This window comes from Caenorhabditis remanei, chromosome X, assembly GCF_010183535.1.
Source record: "Caenorhabditis remanei strain PX506 chromosome X, whole genome shotgun sequence".
NCBI lineage: Eukaryota > Metazoa > Nematoda > Chromadorea > Rhabditida > Rhabditidae > Caenorhabditis > Caenorhabditis remanei.
In genome coordinates, this window is record NC_071333.1 from 16,372,879 (window position 1) to 16,395,422 (window position 22,544).

The following is a 22,544-nucleotide window of genomic DNA, read 5'->3' on the forward strand; positions in this document are numbered from 1 at the left end:
TTCACAAGATCCGGTAAGCGTGAACAAGATAATGATGGGATGACAATAAAAACAAGAGCTTACAACGATTGTCACGTTTAATGACAACCTTGCTCTGATTTTGGAGAGAAACGAGAAAATTGAAGAAGACTGGAATTGAATAAGACAAACACAGGGAGGTTCCTTTGAGAAACGTTTGCTCACCAGAAAAAAATCAGAAAGAAAGAAAAACGAAAAAGATAGAAAACAGGAAATTGAGAGTTGGACCGATAAGGAATTGAAATTTGATTGGAATTCATCGTTCGCAGAAAACTGAGAACAGTTTGAGTGTAAAAAGGCATAAGGGAATGCTGAAACCTTTTTGAATGAATCTGAGAACCCGACGGCGGTGTGTACCCCCAAAAGAAATTAATGAGCATTTCTTCCTAGAGAAGGGTGCAGTATATAAGATAGGTTCACCGGAAATTGAAAAGAAAAAAACCTAATAGAAAACCTCAGTAATTTCCATTTTCTATTTTTCTTTTTCCCATTCATCTGGGTAGAAAACTGTCAGTTATATAGGAAAACAGTTTTGATAAATTGCAGAAGGAGCTGGAAATAAAAATTTAACAAAAAAGGTCAAATATGACTTTGCAGGAAATTGAAACATAGACGCTTGTTTGGACCAAAATTTGTTGTAACAAATCACTTCTCTCTCAATCCACCATCATCCGGTAATACTTAACAACACGGCTGGGTCGTTGGAGTAATAAAACTTCAATTTATTCTTTAGTTTGCTTTTCTGTACTATCTGGTATTTTTTGTTTAACTGTTCATTATTTTTTGTTAAAATGAATCTGTTCACTGTTTTTAGTTCAAAAAACAACAATAATCTCAAAAAATGCATAATGTTTGAATTTGGAATTTCGGCGTCATTATCAGGCTCTTCGAGCCGGGCAGAGAGATGACATACAGTTTGCTGACCCAGCCCTTGACTCACTGAGATCATTTCGAATGGTCAACGATTTTCCGTGATGAGTAAACTATCGCGCTCCGCTGTACGCTGTGAACGCAGTAATGTGTACGCAGTGAGAGTGTACTCCGACAAGCGGTCCACTGGTGTAGTGGTTATCACGTCTGCTTCACACGCAGAAGGTCGCCGGTTCGAACCCGGCGTGGACCTACTCTTTTTCTTTTTTTGATCTACATTAGTTTTCAGGCTCGAGTCTTCAACTCTTTGGCGATGAACAATGAGACTCTGTCAGCTATATTTGGGAGCAATAAAAACCAAAACTTAACAATTGTTGTTTTTTAATTTCGATATCATCCTTAGATTATTCGATGTTTTTAAATTTTATGTATATTAATTAACATTATTCCCTAATATTGTTCTTTTGTCTCAATTTTATTTCGAAAAACACACGTTCGTATGTTTAGAAACCCGATATCTCATCCCTACTCTTCTGGTTAACATGTAAGAATCACTCTTTTTCATCTCACAATTTTTTTTATTTTTTCTTCTCCTTCCAATGAATCATGGTTTTGTTCCATTCAAACAATCGAACGGATGTCTGGTGTTCTTTGTTCAATGCGAAATTCAGCGTGGTTCCATTACTGATGGAAATGACACAAATACTCGTTAGAATCCCCGCTTTATTCCTATTCCAGTCAGCCATTTTTGCACATTCCTGGTTCTATGTCGTTCCAAAAAAATCGCGTTTCCTTTTTTGCTTTATTTTTTGCCTGATAGAGTTTGGACTCATTTTTAGAATAGAATTTTCTTTTTTGGGTAAGAGAAAAGCTGACTCCAGCTCCCCTGACAATTCAATTAATGCCTATTAGCAGTTTGTATCAGGGCCCCGGCTGGGATTCTCTATTTTTTCTTGTCTTTTTTTTTCTGATTTTTTTTCCAATTTTCAGAATAAAAATGAGAACGAATCGTTCAAGATCAAGTATCCTGGTGTCTGAAGTGTCATCTGACAAGGTTCGTCCTTTTTCTCGAATTTCTGTTCCATGCCCTTATTGCTCTGTTTCCTGATTTTACTCGTATTTTCCACACCTATCATATTTCTATTTTTCCACGAAAACGGGCGTAATGAGATGTGGATGGCATGGAAAAGAAGGCCATCCCAATGGAACTTTCGTAACTTTTGGCCACTTTCGTAGGGTCTCGTTCCCACTTATCCGCCTCTCTCGCTTATTTTTTATTTATGAAAATCTTCTTGTTAATGTTACGACGTCGTCCGTAACTGAGTCTACTGAGACAATTAACTCACTCTTCTCGCCTTCAAAATTCTTTTTTTTTTCCTACTATTCTGGGTGTCACTCTATACACAATGGATAACAATTTCAAAATGAAAAAGCATCCAGCGGTGAGTTATGACTTTTGTTGTTTTATTCAAATTTTCTAATGTCTAAGAAAATAAGTTTTCTCAATTATTCAGCGAGAAATTCAATTTTCAAATACAAATTTTAGTTTTTCTCACCTTTTTCTCATTTCCTGACTCTAGTTTTCAATCAACTCTATACAATTTTCAAAAACTCATAAAATATATAGAGATTACTTTTTCCTAGAATTTTTCCCTTGTGCATTTGTCTTATTTTCGAGCCAAATACATTTCTGATTAGAGGTTTTATAGAGTCTCTTAAGCTTTCCAATTTTTTTGCTATCGATTTGTGCCATAGTCATTCGAAAAGTCTTATTGAGTTCTGATAATAGTGTATAATGGCAAGGAGAAGTTATCAGGTCAGTTATATTCAAACAAATTTCAAAAGCTACATTTTAGTCATGTTTCTTATTTGGAAGAACCAGAACTTTGTTCTTGAGCTTAGTGAGCTCTCAAATTCTTCTTTTTTTTTAGAATATTGATATCCGCCTAGGTCTGATGGGTAGGTAAAAAATTTGTAATTCAATACCAGAGGCCTATTTTGAACGAACAAGAGACACCAAATAACATCCCAACTTTTTTCTCTCTACTGAACATCATTATTTTTTAGTTTTTATTTTTCATTTTCAGCCGCCATTTTTTCTTACGTATACTCTTACTCATATTTTTTGTGTCTGATGTATAAAGTTTAGTGTTTTCAAAATTTTCTTTAGTCTTACATTAAATGTTAGTCAGAACCACGGTCATAAAGTTTTGTTTATTTTTGAACTTCTTCAAATTTTCCTTGACCTCCAATAGAAATTCGAAAACCAAAAATCATTTTTCGAAAAATGACAAATTGCTCCTTGAATATGAGAAAGAAAAAAACCAAGTGTCGATTACAAATTGTATGTTGATGTAGTATCTGTTTTCTTGTCATATGATACTCCTTGAAATAAATTAGATCAAGTAACTCTCCGGGGCTATGTGAAGTAGAATTATGATGAAGAGTGGTACATTCCATATGTACATTCAACCAGCTATGTCATCCGACGATTTTCAAAGTATTCCCGTTATTCTTCCAGAAAGGTCGACGAAAGTCACTTTTGCTGATGAGGAGGTAATATCCATTAATGGAAAGAGGGGAACTTGTAATATTCATTAATGATGGGGGAGGATGAAACTTTTGGCTTTTGAAAATAGAACAAAACGTCATAGTTTTTCCTGGTTATTGTTTCCTGTTTATTTTTAGTGAAATTGAATGGATCGAAAAAGAGATACTGAAAAATTTTACAGACTTGCGAAATATCGGCCCGGAGTCAAAAATGTGCACAATTTTTTTTACAAAATTTTTCAAAATGTTTGAGGTTTTTTCAAAAATTATGAGCGCTTGAATTTTCATCGATAATCAAAAACATAGTCGAACATTCCTATTTTTTGCAAAGCATCAAAATATTTTCGAAAAATTCAAATTTTCAAATTTTTGTACTGAGTTCCGGTCCAGGCCATTGCAAGTTTGAAGTTTTGACATTTTTGTAAAAAAAAAACTTTATTTTTATTTTTGGAAAACATATTTTTTGGCTGCTAAGACAAAGTGTGTCCTCCATTTCATCCAAAAACAAAAACTGAAATTTTAGAGACAGTCACCCCAGAAGCATCTTTTCTCATGACATTTCACATTTCTACATTACAACAGCACACGCACACAAATCCATTATGTTTGCCGCGAGACACACGAACATGTGTCTCCTTTCTGGTTGCCTTACCACCGAAAAACTTTTTCTGCAGAATAAAATAAACCTTGACGTTTTCCTCCATCTTCTCTTTTCTTGGACGGGGTTTCTTCCATTTTTCTAGTTGTCCCTTACGTTGTCTTCTCTCCGTCTATTCATAGCCTTTGGTCAACTTCTCATTAGATCTCATGAAAAGAAAAGGAGGGCGGTTTGTGGCACAACCGCTGTCGTTTCCTATTATTTCTACTTCTTCGTGCAATATTCCAGTTTGTATGACGTTTCGCGATTCTCGAAATTCTGGAAAAGCATCTTTCAGATATTGATGCACTCTCGCCACACTCTCTCACAGCTTTTCTTCCTTTCTTTTCAATGAATTGCTGGAAAAGTGTTTGTCTCGAGAGTTCTCAAGAACAATATCTCTAGGACCCACAATGGAAATTTCAAAAGTAAATAACTAGAATTGCATTATAATTTTCTGTTGCAAAAAATTGTATTTTCTAAATATTACTGACTAACTATGCCTGTAACTATAATTGTTAACCCAGAAGCATCCGTAAGATTTTTTCAAAATTGAGAATGGAATCGAGCTGAATGCAAACCTTTTTTTCAAAACTATAATAACTCCTTCCAGATGTCCCGTTTACGATCTGACACGTTCATCAAACCTGGCTCGGAGAGCAGTTTCGACAGTGAAGACTTGAATTCCAGGAGGTACCGACAAGAGCTTGAAAGTTATTGTTGTTGTACGAATGTGTCAGCTTTGGTGAGTCATTTCACGGGTCCCATCTCTAATTATTTATTTAGGGAGCTCTGGTCGTATCCGGGATAGTCAGTATTGCTCAAGCAATTCTTCACTTCATTCTACTCCTCCATGGTTGGGAATAATCACTCTCCACTCTAAAATAATTGCTTATTTTCAGATTGTGACCTACAAATGATTGACATGGCGATGGCAATGTGGCCAGTGGTCACCGTCACAATTGCTCTGGTGTTTAGTTACTTTGCATATGACACTCATAGTTCCACTTCGTTCAAGCCATATATTGCGCATCATGTGAGCATTTATGTTTTATTATTATAAGAAATATATAATTTCTGTTCAGATCCAACTCGCAATCGCGTACTGTTTATGCCTGGTGTTATTTGCAATGTTTTCGCTAAAACAACAATTTTTCGTGGATTTTCTTGCGTTTTGTTCCTACTACTCCACGTTATTCTCACATTTAGAAACAAGTAATTAATATCAATTTAAATTTCAAACACATTGTTTTTAATTAGCGAATTTTCAGGTAGCGAAAGAAAACTCAGAATTGCTGGATTCCTTTCTTCTCAATTATCGGTCAGTCTATTCTGCCTTCATCTGTCCGGACCTTTGTTCTCCTGGCTTGACACTGAGAAGAAATACATAAGCACGGATGGTACTGAAGCCATCTAGCATATCGGTAACTTTGTTCGTTACTTTGTGTACATATACATGACATTCTGTGATTCGATTTTGAAAAATTTGATTAAGAGGCACTATCTGTAAGAGTGAGAATGTTTGTGTTGGGCCTTGGCACAGTTGCAAAAAGTTGTTTCAATCCAAACTCTTTTTACAGAATATGTACCCCTATGGTAGTGATTTACAAAAAATATGTCACCAGTCCTCTATGACGTCATCATAGGAAAATATGGCCAATAATTGACTTTTCACCCAAAAATTCATAAAAATTTCAATTTTTCAAATAACTTTAGGAAACTTTGGCAACATGTTAGGAGTGATTTTGACTACCCCTACACAAATTTTTCAGCCCCTCAGACACCCCAGAAACCGTTCAAGTGAATTCCATTTTCATGTTTTTCCAACTTTTCTCCAAAAATCCCTCTAGAAGTACTCAAATTTCAAATCGTATTCGTATTCTCCGCAAAAAGTTCTATTAGGTCCAGTTAAAATCATCAGAAAACCATTGCACCATTTTGAGATTTTTTGATTTTTTCAAAAATCACATAAGGGTCCCCCCTTATGAAAAAAAAAATTTTACGAAAAATTCAAAGAAAAAGTTTGTTTCGAAAATAATCAGAATATTGAGAAAAGACTTAGAATAAACCAATTCCGAGATTATACATCTCAGAAATTGGTTTGAACCGATTTCGTTTTTTTCTTCATCGAAATTTTTTCCCATTTTTTGACGTTTTCATCAATATTTTGTACTGAAGTACACAAATTTCAAGTAATGTACTTGATACTCGCTACATTTAACAAATAATCAAAATAAGACAAATGAAAAACCATTGGACCATTTTGAGATTTTTCCATTTATTTCGAAAATCACATAAGGGTCCCCCCCATGGAACAAAATTTTTATCGAAAAAATATTTCAACATTATTTTGATTCAAAAACGTTCAAAACTCTTTTACAAAACGTCTTGTAATATTGGGTCAATGTTCTGAACGTTTTTGAATCAAAATAATGTTGAAATATTTTTTCGATAAAAATTTTGTTCCATGGGGGGGACCCTTATGTGATTTTCGAAATAAATGGAAAAATCTCAAAATGGTCCAATGGTTTTTCATTTGTCTTATTTTGATTATTTGTTAAATGTAGCGAGTATCAAGTACATTACTTGAAATTTGTGTACTTCAGTACAAATTATTGATGAAAACGTCAAAAAATGGGAAAAAATTTCGATGAAGAAAAAAACGAAATCGGTTCAAACCAATTTCTGAGATGTATAATCTCGGAATTGGTTTATTCTAAGTCTTTTCTCAATATTCTGATTATTTTCGAAACAAATTTTTTCTTTGAATTTTTCGTGAAAATTTTTTTTTCATAAGGGGGGACCCTTATGTGATTTTTGAAAAAATCAAAAAATCTCAAAATGGTGCAATGGTTTTCTGATGATTTTAACTGGACCTAATAGAACTTTTTGCGGAGAATACGAATACGATTTGAAATTTGAGTACTTCTAGAGGGATTTTTGGAGAAAAGTTGGAAAAACATGAAAATGGAATTCACTTGAACGGTTTCTGGGGTGTCTGAGGGGCTGAAAATTTGTGTAGGGGTAGTCAAAATCACTCCTAACATGTTGCCAAAGTTTCCTAAAGTTATTTGAAAAATTGAAATTTTCATGAATTTTTGGGTGAAAAGTCAATTATTGGCCATATTTTCCTATGATGACGTCATAGAAGACTGGTGACATATTTTTTGTAAATCACTACCATAGGGGTACATATTCTGTAAAAAGAGTTTGGATTGAAACAACTTTTTGCAACTGTGCCAAGAGGAATCCTCATCTTACAGACAACGCCTCTTAAAAAAAATAATTTATTAACTTATTATTAAGATAAATAATAAATAAAAATTTTTATGAAAAAAATAGAAACTAAAAAGAAATGATATCAGAAGAAAAATTATTAATGAATAGAGGAGCATATGTTTTGATTGCAATTTGTTAATCATACTGGCATGAAAGAGACCCGAAAATATGAAATATTAGTTTTCAAAAACTTGTTTATGGGGTTCCATCACAGTTGATTCCATCAAAGTATACTGTAGAAGCATCATAACCAATCATGTCAGGACGGCGGTAGTCAATGAGCGAGTCACGGTAAAGTTCACAGCTATTGAATTCTCCTGTGAATTAATTAATATTTGGAATAAGTTAGACTACTTTGTGAGATTTATTACCTTGAGCAATCAAATTTGCTGATCTACATCTTAATGCATAACAGGCAGCGAAACAATCTGCTGGGGTCTTCACACGAACAGCTTTCAATAGACGACGTCCCAGGAAAGATGTTTGGTAGAGAGCCGAATATGAGCATCTTCCGGCTGGTGGATAACCAGCGGTAGTTGTAGGTTCTTCAGTAGTGGTGGTGGTTCTTGGGAGTGGCATTCCACTCTTATCAACTTTTTCGTCAAACTTGTGAGTCTTCACTCCACTGGCTTTTGCTCTGAAAAAATTTACCATTTTCTTATCAATTTTCGTCCAGATTTTTTTACTCACTTTGATGTAGTTGTAGTAACAACTTTCTCAGTTGTCGACGTAACTGGAATCGTGCTTTCTGGTGCTGGTTCACTAGTTGGTTCATCATCCAATCCCGTTGAAAGCTCATCTCCAATGTGGTCTTCCACTTCATCATCTTCGAGTCCTTCTGCTTCCGGAATGCTTGATTTTCTAGAAACCTTATTTGCTTGTGTTGTTACTTCTGAAGATGTGCTCTCGGTTTCGCTCTCTAGGATAGCTGGAATAGAGGTTTCTGTAGCTGAAGACTCAGTGATTTTCATTTGAGCGAGTTTCTCCAAAACTTGAGCTTGCACTTTCTTCATCTGGACGTGCTTTGGGTCTGTGACAAGTTTCTCTTGCTCTGCAGAATCAATGTTAGACCCTTCGGTGACTTTAGCTTTGAGCAAGGTTTCAATAGTTTTCTGGTCGGTTTTCTTCATAGAAATAGTCTCATTCTTGTGATTATCCAAATCAGTTGTAACTGTCTTTTTGACTTCCTTCAATGAACTCTCTGAAAAACAAAAGTTTCTAAAATGACAAGAGTCAGCTGTATTATTTTCACAAGGGAAGTAATTGGAATGGCTTTCAGACAATCTATAAACTTGGTTGTAGATACGTTTCGTGGAGTACATTTCTACTATCAAAACCGGCAAAATGTCTCTGCCAGCCGAGTTATGAGCTCTCAAACGTTTCATATGGTTAAGCTTTTTTACATGGATTTGCGAATCGGCAGCATATACGCCACCGCGCGGTTCCGTATGTCCCCTATCGGCAACTATGTAGTATACGCAAAGATGTTTTCATTTTTGCAACGTATGAGAACAGGAAAACCGCTGGCGAACACAAATGGAACCGCGCGGTGGTGTTTATGCGGTCGACTCGAAATTACATGTAAAAGGACTTGACCATATAAAAAGTTTGAGAGCTCATAACTCGGCTCGCAGAGATATCTAACAGATTTTGACGGCAAAAATAGATTTTCTGTAGTCGAAAGTACCTATAACATAATTTATAGATAGTTTGAAAGACGCGTCTTTAAAGACTTTCATTGTCAGACAAATGACTCACTTTTAGTATTCAAGATCAACTTTGCAGTTGTGGTTGTCACTGGCTCTTCCGTTGCAGTTTCTGTAACTTCCCGAGACTCTTCAAGTTTTTCTACTGCTTGATTGATCTTCTCCATTAAAGATTTCTCATCCATCGGCTTCATTTTCACTTCTTCTTTCTTCGGAGTTGTCACCTCTTCAGTAGTCGTTGTGACCTCCTCCGTAGTGGTTGTAGCTTTTTCAGTTGTAGTTGTGGGTTCCTCCGTGGTTGTAGCAGCTTCTGTAGTAGAAGTTGCTTCAACCTTCTCAATCTTCTTCAGAACCTCCTCAGTGTCCAAAATATGTTCAGACTTCTTAGTGGTGACCTTTGGTTTCTTCTCAATTACTTCCTGAGATTCTACAACTTTGTCAAGCTTGTCCAAGAACTCCTTCTCATCCAATCTTTTCATCCTTCCGGTTTCCTCTGCCATCTTCTCGTCTTGCTTGACTTCAACTGGGTCACTCTCGTTGTTCAACAAGTTGCCCTCTACTGTCTCTGGCTCTACTTTACAGACATCAGCACGATACTTATGTCTGGCTTCATCTTTGTTAGCACAAGTCCACTCGAAGTAACTTCTTGATTGGTTGATGCTTGGCACGAAGTTGAATTTTTCAGGATTGGAGAATCTGTAGGAAAAACAATTTGTACAGTCATTTGAAGAAGCTTCTTTGAAGAAGCTAAAAATTTTACCTGTTCTGTTTGTTAATAAGACAGGTTTTGCTATCATAATAGTACAAGAAAGATGCACACTCCTCTCCGTATAGCTTTTGACCTTCAGCACATTTGCATTTACATTCCTGTAACAATAAAATCAATGATAATCTATTTCTATTGTCAATTCTACCTCTGGAGTAACTGCAGTCTCTACTGCAATCGCGGTTCCCTCTAACACGAAGTCATTGAGTTCAACATAACATTCATCGGATTTCAATCCATTTTTCTTTGTCGACAGCTCTTTAGCTGGTTCTCCAGTCGTAGTTTCTTGCTGTCTTCTACAACCACTAGTAGCCAATGATCCCAAACTCGTCACCGTCTCATCGATTTCACAAGACATTCCGATGTAGGACACGTTGAGACTAATGAATTGTCTCTCGAAAAGCTTACTCTTCATGTTTCTGTCCTCCAAGTTGAGGATACAATCTTTTTCTGTGTGGTAGTAAGTAGCAGATCTGCATTGGAACTCGTATCGTCCGGATTTTCTGAAAGACAAACGTTTCAATAGTTGAGTCCTAACTTAGAAACTCACTTGCTGTTGGCACACATGCATTGACACTCCTCGATAGTCACATCATGTTCAAGACCTCCAGCGACACTAACCATAAGATGATCATCAATTACTTCGAAGCAGCCATCACGCTCTTAAATACATATTCAGTCATTTTTAAAGGTATTTTCACTAACTAATAACCATTTCCTTTGGTTTAGTCTCTACAGTATTCTCTTCTCCAACATCATTTCCAGTTGGTCTCGACTTCTTTTCTGGGACCGCAGTGGTTGATGGCTCCTTGGTAGTCGTGGGTTGCTCAGTGGTAGTGGTTGGAGCCTTTGTGGTAGTCTTTTTGGTGGCTGCTGGCTTTTTGGTGGCGGTGGCCTTCTTCTTTTTTTCACCTTCCACAGTCTTAGCTGTCACTAACTCTACTTTTGGTTTTTTAGTAGTAGTTTCTTTCTTTCTCTCTTCTTCCTTCTTCTCATCAGCAGATTTGGATCCGGTCTTGAAGTTTGGACACTTCGACGAGGCAGTTTCGAGGAGGACTAGAAGAAATCAAATAGAAATTCAAAAAAATGTTATTTTACTTACTCTCTGGATCACAACCAACATACTGGTACAATGTCTTACGCTGCTCAATCAAATCGTATTGTCCCCTGAAACGTTTTTGGTACATCTTGATTTCCAAAAAAATGAAACTCACAAATGGTTTCCCTTATTCAAAGTGCAAGTTTTGTTTCTGAATTGGAAAGAGAGGCACTTGTGTTTCTTGTTACTGGGTTGATGGGTTGCAGCACAGAGACATCTACAATCATTTACAGAATCGACGTCGTGTTCTTCAAAGTCGGCTCCCAAAAGGTAACGATGACGGATGGTACGGTAGCACACTGGTCCCTTGCCTAAAAACGTGAAGTTCCAAAAATTTCCAAATAAACAACATGATTTTATAGAAGTATCAACACTTTTAATCTAACTAGGAAAGGGTCCCGAGTCGAGTTGGAGTTACAGGACGAGATATATATTACTAGAACCGAAGTTTTGTGCTGATTTCAAAGCTGTATTCTGTTTTTGCAAAACAATCTCGTGAAAAAAGACCTGTAACTCCAACTTGGCCCGGGATCCTTCCCTACTAAGTCAACTGTCCTACTGATCCCTTGCCTAAAAAGGTGTACTTCCAAAAATTTCAATAAGAACAAACATATTTTCATAAAAGTATCATCACTTTTACTCTAAGTCAACTGTCCCAGTAGTTCATTCAAGCGTGAAAGAAGTAGTGAGTTCTCACCTTTTTTACCATCCCCTCCTTTCCCTCCCTTTGCGACACTTGCGTCATTTTGTTGTAGAGTGAGAGGTTCAACCGATCCAGTTCCACCGTCTCGGAGACTGCTGATGTTGGCGAGAATGAGACGAGTGACGTATCCTTCGGCGCGTGGACGTTCCGTTTCCAAGTTGCTGGATGAAGTGGAAGTGGATGATAACTTGGAAACAGAGGGTGTTGTTAGTGGATCGGTGATCACACTGTTGCCCGATGATGATGTGTCTTTTGGATGACCGTCGTTTGGTTCGCCGGTGATGATTCCGACCTAGAAGAGGAGTAGCTACAGTACGGCCAAAAATTATCAATAAATATCTTGTTTTTTAGTTAAAACTGTCCAACTTTGAGAGTATGTCATTGTAAAACTAAATGTCCCACAATATAAATTTTTGGATTGAACAGATCAAGAGTAGACCACTATTCTTGTAGTTGGCAACTTTTTTGTACGGACGCTCTCTAGCAAGTTACATCACGACAAAGCAATTTCACTCTTAAACCCATTTCAGTGCAAAGTTGTGCGTTTTTTGAGCTCTCTACTTTAAATAACTATAACTCTCTAAAAAATTTCCCGTACAGAAAAGTTATCAGCCACAAAAATGAAGTTCTACTTTGGATCTGATTGATCCATAAAATATCTCGAAGTTTGTCATTTTCAACTCAAAAAGACAAAATATGATATCAGCTCTGTATAACAATACCAACTGAAAATATTACTTACTGGAACTTTTTTCTCCTTTTTATCCGTATCTTTCTCCTCCCGATTTCTACAATCATCCACACAAGCGATCTGCACCAAGTCAGTTCCTTGCCCCTCTTCCAACTTATACTCCTTGTATCTTTGAGTTCTAGAAGCACAGGCCACAGTATACTCATACGAAATTCCACATGTCTTTGTTCTACTGTTGTAGACAGCACTTCGACAAAATTCACGTTGCGAACAGAAGGTGGCGCATTCATTCACGGAAGCTAAGTTGATCCTGAAAAGAACAGGTCGTGGAAATGAATTGAAATGAAATTTAGAAGACTCGATAACAAAATCTAGTTTCCCGATATTATTCATTCGTCATGTTTTCTAATTTTCATATTTTCCACGTACTCACCCTGTATAATAAAAATCTATCGCAACAGCTTGATCATATCGTATACTCCTGGCAAAGAATTCTGGTGAACATTCTCCTGAAAAAAATCCACAGTTTTCCACAAATAAAAACGTTTGGTCACTTACCGTATACCTGTTGGATTAACACCAACGACAGGCACAGTACGCCTGTTAAAAACGTTGAAGTCATAGGAACACTGAATCGGAAGAAATATTTTCTGGAGAGGGGGGTCTGTAAAATAAGAGGGTCACTCAATTGTCAGAAAATGGCGCGAAATAGAACAAAACGAATGAAGTGGGATGGAAAATATGCGCAACAATTTTCTTGAAGGCGTCAAAAGTCGTCCATAAGAATGGGGCGAATAGACAAAAAGTGAATGAAATGGTCTTAAGAAAAAGAGTGTGATACGAGGTCGGAATTCAATGGCTAAGAAGGAATATGGAAGTGGAAGCGATGAAGACAATTCCATCCTAAGCCACTTATTTTCCGAAAAAGACTTCCCGGGGAGAGTGAGAAGGTGCCACAAAATATGTGATTCGTCTGAATAACGACCGTCAAGAATAACGATCATCGTTCGGGATCTTGTAACACTTTTTGTTACTTAAGGAGTGGAAAAGAGAAAAATTAAAAGAACATTTATCAATGACCTCGCCGCCCTAGAAATAAACAAAATAAAATCATGGATAAATTATGTCAGTTGATAAGAATAAGACAAAAAAGGTTCAAATATCTCGACCGCTGATAAGTGATAAGAAAAGTGGGTGAAACCTAGTTTCCAATAAGAGACTACGTGATTTATCTGTTATTTGTTTGTAGGATAATTGGTCAAATGATTCTGAGACTAACATGAAAAAGAGGGTCTTCCTGAAACATTCTATTAACGTTTTCAGGTCATTTATTCGATTATATAGTAAATGAATTGTTGTAAACTCTTATATGAAACATTTACAGTCAGACAAAAACAATGTTTGAGAAACTTTAAAAAAAGAGTTATCGCTCATGGAAAAAAACGCCTCAAAATGATCCCCGTCGTTCAAAGCATACTATGGTTCATTGCAATCCCGCTGATTCCACTTTTTGAGAGATTTACGTGACTTTAAAGTTTTTACTTTTAATACTAAGATCTCACATAAACCTGAATAACTTCTTCCACAAAAACGTTCGGCAAAATTTGAATACGTATTCGAAAAGCGAACGGTCTCAGCTTTTCATTGATATATATTGAATCCAGATCTCCAAAATACGTTTGGATCATTCCCTAGTGAGACTAAGAAAGTGTCTTCCAGAAGTATTCAATGACGGTCAAATAGTTGTTACAAAAATATAAAGCTAACCAGTTTGAGTAACAAAGTAACCAATTAAATATAGAACTCATTGTGTCTATATCCAGAAATCACCATGCAATCTTGACCGCAACTGGATACCCGCCCCCACATTGTTTTCTTGTTATGTAAACGAACGGCGGTAGTGGGCACAACTAATTCGATGATTACATTATTGGATAAGTGCAAAGAATAGAATCGGGAGGCAAAGAAACAACTGTTCTTCCGAGAATCGGGTTTTAGTCCTTCTCGGATATTAGACCCGATTTTAGGCGCAAGTAGCCAAATGAGTGGGAAAAGAAAAATAGGAGCGAGAGTTGAGGAGGAGAAAAAGAACGCGTTGAAGAATTAATTGAAAGACAAGGATCGAAAGTTGTCATCGAATGGCGATTCCCGAGTGAATCGCACAAGTTAATAGAGGAGGTATCCAGGAGTGGAAAGCATGATGAAATGGAGACAGGCTAGTGGACAGTGAGAGGGGAGAAGATGTGGGAGTATGAGAAGCCAAGAAAAGCCAAAAAAACAGAGATGATGAAGATACACGAGAATGGACTGGATTGCGTCCCGTTTTTTTTGTTTCACCTCACCAGAAAGCGACAATTGGGTTTCTCTCTCTCTCTCCCTTTTCCGATTCCATTCTTAGACACGGTTTTATGAAGAAAGCTACATGCTAGTATGACTTGCTAACCTCATTGTTCGGAATGTGTATGTCTGTGTGGGCGAGATATCTAGTGGATAATAAAAAGGAAAAGTTGGGAGACTCAAAAACAGTTGCGATGGAGTGGGAGGTTGGTAAAAACGAAAAAAATGATTCGAAGAGTGAATTTTCAACAAGTAAAGCCATATGCAACATGAATGATCAAAACATTTAGATAAGGGAGTACAAACTATGATAACTTTCACGGACAGAGTAAACATTGATCATTTTGTGAACAATCATTCTACCATTTTAATTGATTGCTGTGTGTGATCAGATTTAGATTCAAAAACTTGAAAGTCGCTTTCATAGTTATATACAAAAGTTACGGTATAAGGGTTTTACGGTATAAGGGACGCCCGATTCGCACGTTAATAAACGTAATAATAATTAATTATACAACAAGGATGATAAACTCATTTTGATTTAAAAACAATATTGAGATAGAACCAACACAATCTTACTAGACGTAACACTTGGCTTTGTCAAAATCTGATAACAAACTTATAAGGTGTTCAACAAATTTTATCCAGGTCATGAAAATATGTTTGCAAAAATCCAACATACAAGGATGAAGAAACATGTTTCTATTCTCCACCAAATTTCAACTATCCTCAGGAAATCTCCTCATCTCGAAATTGAATACAGCCGTGAATGCCAAGTTGGATTAATTAAATTAATATCCAGGGAGAGATGGCAAAACAATAAAACCTACACGAGATCGGGAGAAGGGGAGACAATAGGACGTGTTCGCTTCGGGGTCTGATATGGATGACTGAAGAAGGAGAAACTCCTTCTTTGAAACTTTTTCGGGAATTCTTCTGGATTTTCTCTTTCTCTTTCCACCCCCGCGCCTTTTCTCGACATCAAGACTGGATTTTCTCGTCTTTTTTCTTTTTCGACTTCCACCGCCCACACTGTCGCTTCCCATATCCAACCCCGTCGTCTCTAAAGTGATAAGGGAAGCGAGAATGTTGAGAATGATTAGTGTGAGTCGTCGGGGTTTCGGAAACCGTCGATTCTGGATGATAGATGGCGTTCTGTTGGGGGTCAGGAAAAGGGCGTTGGACAGTCTGGTTGATGGTTAGCTAGTATGTATAGAAGAGAAGAAAAAGCTGAGTGAGTACACTCCAACTACAGCAAAAAGGTCAGACACTGCGGAAATGTATTAGAGGGTGGATAAGGATTAAGTTTGTAAATCCATGCAATTAGCCCGGCAGAGGACCAAATTTTAAGGTAAATGATGCATAGCGGAACATTTGTCATACGGGTCTTCACTAAGATTCATAAGAATTATGAGGAAGGAAACTTTTTTTAGATTCCGTTCCCGGAGAGAAAGAGACTAAAGCATTCAGGGTCAATGAACCAAAAAACAAAAGATTTGAACCATATCTACAAAACTAATGGGGTGAATTAGAAATACAGTTTCGGAAACTGGAAAATATGAAAATTTGTGTAAAAATTTGAGATCAAATAGAATACAGAATCAAAGATGAAGCCGATGGCCTCAATGAATCACCGTCTACAACCAATACCACGGCTGATTGATTTTCAAAGTCGGTTTTTTCCCTACTCCGGCTATCTATTCATCTATCAAACTTGTTTGTTTAGCAACATTTTGAGACCAGAAAAACCGGAGGAAAAAGGAAGTTGACACTTTAACGTTTCGAAGGTACCTCAACCAACTCCATACACGGGGCGTTTGTGTTCAACAAAAGTGACCACAGTGTGGGAGGATAGATGACACTTGAGATGTTGCTGCTGCGTTCGTTTCCCCCTATTATGTTTATTCACTTTTGAAGGGGGCGGGAGAAGATGTATCAACATCCGACTACTAGTTAATTTGTTTGTTTAGAAAACTTCTTCTTGCACACGTCTCGACCTCGGCGACCGGAGGTGACCGGAATTCTTTCGTTTCCATATTTTGTGTTATGTTTCGAACAGTGAAGAATATTATATCGGGACTCTTGAAAAGTACCGCTCAAAAGGTTATCAACTTTGGCTGTTTTCAGTGACAAATTTACAACTTTGGCAGTATTTCGGTGAATAGCACATCGTTTTTGTAGTTTACCACCAAGATACACTGTCAAAATTGGTAATTTTCCACTGAAAACAGCCAAAAATGATAGCTTTTCGAGCTGTACTGTATAAACTTTCTGAAAAATGAAAACCAAACAGTTGGATTTTTGAATGCTTTATTGGACTCAGGTTCTCAGGTTCTCAGGTTCTCAAATTTAGCACAAAAAGATTAATTGATGATGACGATCCCCGTTTTGTTTCGTTTTTTTTTGAAGATTTTCTATTTTTAATTTTTTTGAAGTACACTATTTTGAAAACACAAACACTCCACTCGACACATTTAAAAGAATTTAACGTCCCCAGCCTCCAAGGCTGCCAGCGAGAGATCCAGCAGATCCAGAGAGTCCTCCAGTAGCAGTGTTGGCAAGTCCTCCGAATTTCTTGAGGTGCTCAGAGACGGATGGGATGTGAAGTTTGTCGTTGGCAGCGAAGTTGTAGAAGTAGACCTCTCCCGGTCCGTTAATGTCGTACTGTAACAGAAATTTTGTGATTTTTTTGCTGAAACAAACGGGGTATCCTTACGTATTCTGGAGTTTCATAAACCGCCAAGGTGTAGCTGTTGGATTGGAACTTGCAGAGTTTGGTTCCGTTGTAGTTGGTATTCAATACGAATTCCTTTGGTGCCATGACGACTTCATAAGCAACCTTGAAGTGGCGTTGAATGAAGCTGGAAAGAGTTTGGACGAGTGGTCCAAGGGTTTGTGGTCCACCGGCTCCGAACAAGTCCAAAGTTTTCATTCCGGTCTCTACGACATTCTTGATAGTGCTGTCGCAGCAGAAAAGCTTGCCTGGCTTGGCAAGTTGACGGTCCTTCCACGATGGGCAGGTGTCATCTTGGCCTAAAAAATATCAGATTCAGTTCTGATTTATTGAGTTAGAGGACTAAACCATTGTTATGACTCCGACTGGCTATTTGGTTAATGAATTAATCTTTTACATGCGCTCCTAGAGGACCATGCAGTAACGGAGGGAAACATAGAAACTGAAAACTGAAACATGCAAACTCAGAGTAATAAGAAATGAGAATACCTTGAACGGCGACGAAGATGCATCCAATGAGTACGAGGAGGAACTTCATTGTGACTGAACACTCATCCTTTCCATCTCAACACCTCTCTTTTATAGTCAACTTTTAGATGACCTCGATGAAATGCTCGATAAGAGTTTGTATGATGAAAAACAAGTAATGTAGCGACTCTCTTTTGCTATTGATATTTTTGTGCCTTCTACCTACTTTTTCTCTCTTTTAATTTCGAAAAACTGTACCACTAATAGGCGTTTTGGTTGACTCGCGAGAAGATTTTCAAATCCGATAAGAAAGTTTGGCAGAGGTCGTCTACTGAAATTGTAAAGAAGACCGAAAAGATTGGTATGTAAGATAAGATTCCATTTTCGAGGTTGTTTGTGTCTTGTTACTCAACAGTAGATTTTGGAATGCAAACTTTATTTACAGAGAGATAAACATCAACGGTAACATGGAAACCAGACAATGTAAATAATGAAATCGGTATCTTTGTTGCAGATCTTGCAGAATTCACGTTTAAGCGGAGCGTGGGTCCTTTGGAAGATCGGCAATGTTGGCGGCCTTTCCGAGAGCGGCGAACTCAGCAAACTTCTCGAAGTATTCCTCTTGGGCGGCGTTGTTGAGATCGTACTGAAATGAAAAATGATAATTTGGATGAATTTCATGGATTTGTAAAATTTTCTATGCGAAATGTTGTCAAAATCTGATTTGAGTGATAAAATATCAACCTATACGCGTCTTGCTATGCTGGAACAGGTTCAGTTCTCCATTTACTTCCTGCTTTCACTTAAAATTTCTGTGATTTGATCTATACGTGATATGTTGAACATGAACACGTCATTCTAATCAGAGAAGATTAAATTTTTGGAACCTGCACAATTTTGGAGAGCTATAATTTTACTTCTGAAAACTAATTCGACCAGATTCTTACGTTTCCTGGAGTTGGGTAGAGAACGTAGTGGTTTCCATCATCAGCGGCTTGTCGGCAGATGGTTCCGTTGAAGTTGGTTTTAAGAGTTGGAGCACTTGGAGCCATCATGATTTCATGAGCAGATCCGAAAGCCTTCTGGACACGGGATCCCAATGTGTTGGTGAACTTGATGCTAGAGACGTCTTTTCCGAGTTCGGCACGGAGAGCGTTGATGATCTTGACGTACTTGTCTTCGCATGGCTGAAACGAATTATTGAATTAAACGTTTTCTACAGTAGCACATACCTTCTCTGGCTCTGGCTCGTAACCTGGTGGCTCATATGGGTCGGCTGGCTTTGGGAGATCGTCATAGGCAGCGAAGACGGTGGCGGCGGAAACAGCGATCAGAAGAATCAGCTTCATGTTTGACTGTCTATATTATGACTTCTGCAAAAGAAGAAAGACAATGAAAAAGGTTGACGTATTTAAACACAATTTTCAAGGCGACAAGGAGACACGTAAAAACGAGGTACGTCTGATTTGTAACATTAATCTACAGTCGTAACAGTGGACAAAAAAGAAAACCGAAACTTAATTGGGTTACGCAGTCTTTTTGGAGACAGATAGCTTCTGCTTCTTCAAGTGAGAACTGGCTTTTTTTTTGAATATCCATTTTTATCTGTTGCCAGACAATCGTTCGCCGCGGGCAGAACACAGACATTCAAAAAAAAAAGAGGAAAAGGCAAGAAATCAGAATGACAAGTGCGTATGTGCCAAATTTCAATAGCTACCCGCTCCTTTTTAAGTCGATTCTAGCGACGACCTTCGGTCGGTTGAAAGGTAAACCCCTGATATAGATCTAGTTTGAAGAGATAGATACCTAAATGCAGATTAGATCACAATTGAAAAAAGTGCCGAAAAACGAGGAAGTTACTGTAGAAGTCGTTTCATTTCTCTCTTATATACCTTCTTCTCAGATATAGTAACGAACGGTTGAAGGAACTGGATTTTAATGGGCTTTTACACCTTCAGACTGAAAAGAAGATGTCATTCGTTTCCTTATCGAACTTGATCTAAAAGGGCTTTATAGCACATGTTGTACTTGTAAACAGGGTAATAATTATCGAGAATTTTAATTACTGTTGTTTGGGTAAAGTCAAGTATGGATTCGGTTCTTGTCTTGACATACTGCATTTTCTCGAAAACACAATTCTTCACACTTGTGGCCGGGAGCCTGAAAAAATTTTTGAAAGACATTTTTTTCAAAATTTTTAAAATTTTTTCATGGAAAATGTAATCATTTTTGATGATTTTTTAGAATATCTTCTATTTCTGAATGATTGTCGAAAATTCGACTTTTTCGCGAAAAAATTCGAAAAATTTTCAAATTTGAATTTTGGCGCCAAGTACGCGGGTCTTGAAAAGTATGAAATTCTTTAAACCATAAAAGTATTAATTTTCAATTCCTCCTTATTGTGTTTTTGTATTCTCGAAAATTACAGTATCCCGAATCCTCTGACTCTCTTGCCTCAAAGCTACTGATGTAAATACACGTCAGTATTCCAAGTCTGAACACGGATATCTCACATTTTCTCACGTTCTCACGTAGCTTCTCCTTTTTTCTTCGTTTTTTATCACAACCTGTCTACGTCTAACGCACAGAACACAAAAGTCAATTTCCAAGCTTAGAACAGCTTTGTGTGATTCCTTCAAATGTTCAGGTAAGGAAGGCAACATTTATTAAAATGATAAGACAAAAAAAGAAAAAATTACAGTTTAAAGCAAATTCCGGTCATTTAAAACGGTTTGTGCAGTCATTTTGATAACAAAGGGACCTGTTAGTAAGATGGAGGATTTGAAAAGAGATCGAATTAAGGTTATGGACACTTGGAGTTATCGACGTGGCGGTGGCACGTAAAGCTCATCATTCATGCTCATGGTTGATCGACGACTAAATGATATACTGATTTCATCTGGATCTTTTATTCGGATGGGCTCAGGTGCAGCGGCTTCCTCTACAGGGTCTTCAGGTGATTTCTCAGCAGTGGTTTGTACAACCTGAAAAATACTTATGGTTCATGATTTTAAACAATATCCTCACCTTTTGCTTTTTCATCATCTTTCGGAACGTAGAGCATCGAGTAATTGTGAACAAAATTGCAAAAACTACGAATACAGACAATCCGCATACAAATCCCAGGTAGAATCCACTGACGTTGAAATTCCTCTCAATGAGTAATTCAACTAAAAACAAATACTAAAATTTGCATTGCCTGCACCCAAAACTTACTTGCTGGTATCAAAATAAGAATACTCAGAAGAAGCCCGATACAAGGAACTATCAGAGTAAAGAAGAAAAAATATGGGGTGTTGCAGTGCACTGTTACGACAGAAACAATGTTTGATAAAAGCCAGATGATCTGAAAATTTAGAAAGTCTTCCTTTGATTATAGCATCACTTTATTCTTTAAGTTCGTTTTCTCTGTGTCAGTTTTCCTCATCCACTTGTACTTCTGGTCTAGACAACCCTTTGTTACTATTTCTCCCTTTCATCTGTCCTCTGCCCATAGAGATTCAGATTCGTGTGTAATAATTGGTCCGACCACAAAGAATTCAAACACCATCCCCTTTTTTAATATCCAGATTTTTGATACACCACAAAAAGGAACTGGTAGTATATCGGTGACCAGCAGGCGCCAAAACATCTCCGATTTCCCAGTGTCCGATTTCAAAATATATTGCGGGAAATGTAGGAAAAATGATGACATAGGACGGAGAGAAAGAGAAGGAAAAGATATAATGGTATGCGCTTTGTTTTTACTCCCTCCTCCCCGTTTTCCTTTCTTCTCACTCATTTCACATTAATTTTGCTGTCCATATTGAGACAGCTGCGATAAAATCAAATTGAATCAACATAACACCTCAGATTCGTATTCGTGCAAACCAGGTGCCGCTTAGTTTTGCAGCAGTACAGATGTGACAGTACAAGACATAAAATGTACTAACCTGATATACAAAAATTGGGAGTAGGAAGTGGAACTTGACGACTTCTGAGAGCTCCGGGTGATATGCCTTATAGTGATTTTCATCGGATGCGAATACATTGAGGGTTGTGAAGACCAACGACGGAATTATCACCAGGGACTCGACGAGCTAAAATATTCGGTTGGTTAAATAACTTGGTGAAGCTGTGAGATTTATGAAATTATAATATCAAGTATACTTTTGATGATTTTACTTTTGAGATATACATGGTCAAAGTTGGTCACTGTGAACCTACAAATTTTGGTCAGTGTAGTTTTGTTACAGTGACCAACTTTTATCGTGTATGTCTCAAAAGTGGTCGGAGCTATCAAATAGTTGTCAACTACAAAAATGTAGCGCTAGCTTTCGAATTTACAAAATGATCAAATGTTGTACGACTTACCAGCACAGAAAGCAAAAGTAGATTCTTCGAAATCGTCTGTGTGCATTTTGCTGCATTATCTGACATAGACCCGGTTGAACCCTGAAAATCGGAAATATAAGATGAGAAATGACAAATCTACCGTGTGAAAAAAGTGACGGGGCTGGAAGACATGTAGCTCTCAACTACTTGAGCCGGATGAGAGACACTAATGCAATTTGAGAACGGAAAAGAACCATTTTTGAAGTTCAATTTTACATAGGAAGTCATTCGAGAGAAAAAAGGAAGAACTGAACAGAAAAAGCAAAAAAGTAAGATCGAGAAATAAGTGCTGGGTGAAACAAAAATGGTGGA

The 22,544-nt window shown here is 37.4% G+C and overlaps 7 protein-coding genes across 7 annotated transcripts; 3 read left to right on the forward strand and 4 right to left on the reverse strand.

Annotated features, from left to right (window-relative positions):
- Nucleotides 1–4,574: 4,574 nt before the first annotated feature.
- GCK72_025288 (uncharacterized protein) lies at nucleotides 4,575–5,492 on the forward strand (the record flags this gene model as incomplete). The annotated part of the gene is made up of 5 exons (XM_053736273.1): nucleotides 4,575–4,610; nucleotides 4,689–4,788; nucleotides 4,978–5,111; nucleotides 5,161–5,290; nucleotides 5,347–5,492. The coding sequence occupies 5 exons, from the start codon at nucleotides 4,575–4,577 to the stop codon at nucleotides 5,490–5,492; spliced, it is 546 nt and encodes a 181-aa protein (XP_053579839.1).
- A 2,057-nt stretch (nucleotides 5,493–7,549) lies between these two features.
- Nucleotides 7,550–12,941, reverse strand: GCK72_025289 (uncharacterized protein; the record flags this gene model as incomplete). Its single annotated transcript, XM_053736274.1, has 14 exons — nucleotides 7,550–7,671; nucleotides 7,726–7,991; nucleotides 8,045–8,555; nucleotides 9,113–9,756; nucleotides 9,821–9,927; nucleotides 9,975–10,329; nucleotides 10,377–10,488; nucleotides 10,532–10,882; nucleotides 10,929–10,993; nucleotides 11,041–11,236; nucleotides 11,623–11,920; nucleotides 12,371–12,629; nucleotides 12,753–12,828; nucleotides 12,878–12,941. The coding sequence occupies 14 exons, from the start codon at nucleotides 12,939–12,941 to the stop codon at nucleotides 7,550–7,552; spliced, it is 3,426 nt and encodes a 1,141-aa protein (XP_053579840.1).
- A 4,199-nt stretch (nucleotides 12,942–17,140) lies between these two features.
- GCK72_025290 (uncharacterized protein) lies at nucleotides 17,141–17,928 on the reverse strand (the record flags this gene model as incomplete). Its single annotated transcript, XM_003100155.2, has 3 exons — nucleotides 17,141–17,320; nucleotides 17,373–17,689; nucleotides 17,880–17,928. 3 exons carry the CDS (start codon nucleotides 17,926–17,928, stop codon nucleotides 17,141–17,143), a joined length of 546 nt encoding a protein of 181 aa, XP_003100203.2.
- Nucleotides 17,313–17,693, forward strand: GCK72_025291 (uncharacterized protein; the record flags this gene model as incomplete). Its single annotated transcript, XM_053736275.1, has 1 exon — nucleotides 17,313–17,693. One exon carries the CDS (start codon nucleotides 17,313–17,315, stop codon nucleotides 17,691–17,693), a length of 381 nt encoding a protein of 126 aa, XP_053579841.1.
- Nucleotides 17,929–18,390: 462 nt separating the features above from the next.
- On the reverse strand, nucleotides 18,391–19,207 carry GCK72_025292 (uncharacterized protein; the record flags this gene model as incomplete). Its single annotated transcript, XM_003100134.2, has 3 exons — nucleotides 18,391–18,504; nucleotides 18,806–19,045; nucleotides 19,091–19,207. The coding sequence occupies 3 exons, from the start codon at nucleotides 19,205–19,207 to the stop codon at nucleotides 18,391–18,393; spliced, it is 471 nt and encodes a 156-aa protein (XP_003100182.1).
- GCK72_025293 (uncharacterized protein) lies at nucleotides 18,920–19,213 on the forward strand (the record flags this gene model as incomplete). Its single annotated transcript, XM_053736276.1, has 1 exon — nucleotides 18,920–19,213. One exon carries the CDS (start codon nucleotides 18,920–18,922, stop codon nucleotides 19,211–19,213), a length of 294 nt encoding a protein of 97 aa, XP_053579842.1.
- A 1,464-nt stretch (nucleotides 19,214–20,677) lies between these two features.
- On the reverse strand, nucleotides 20,678–22,277 carry GCK72_025294 (uncharacterized protein; the record flags this gene model as incomplete). The annotated part of the gene is made up of 5 exons (XM_003100198.2): nucleotides 20,678–20,842; nucleotides 20,886–21,028; nucleotides 21,075–21,204; nucleotides 21,791–21,937; nucleotides 22,212–22,277. The coding sequence occupies 5 exons, from the start codon at nucleotides 22,275–22,277 to the stop codon at nucleotides 20,678–20,680; spliced, it is 651 nt and encodes a 216-aa protein (XP_003100246.2).
- Between the last annotated feature and the right edge of the window lie 267 nt (nucleotides 22,278–22,544).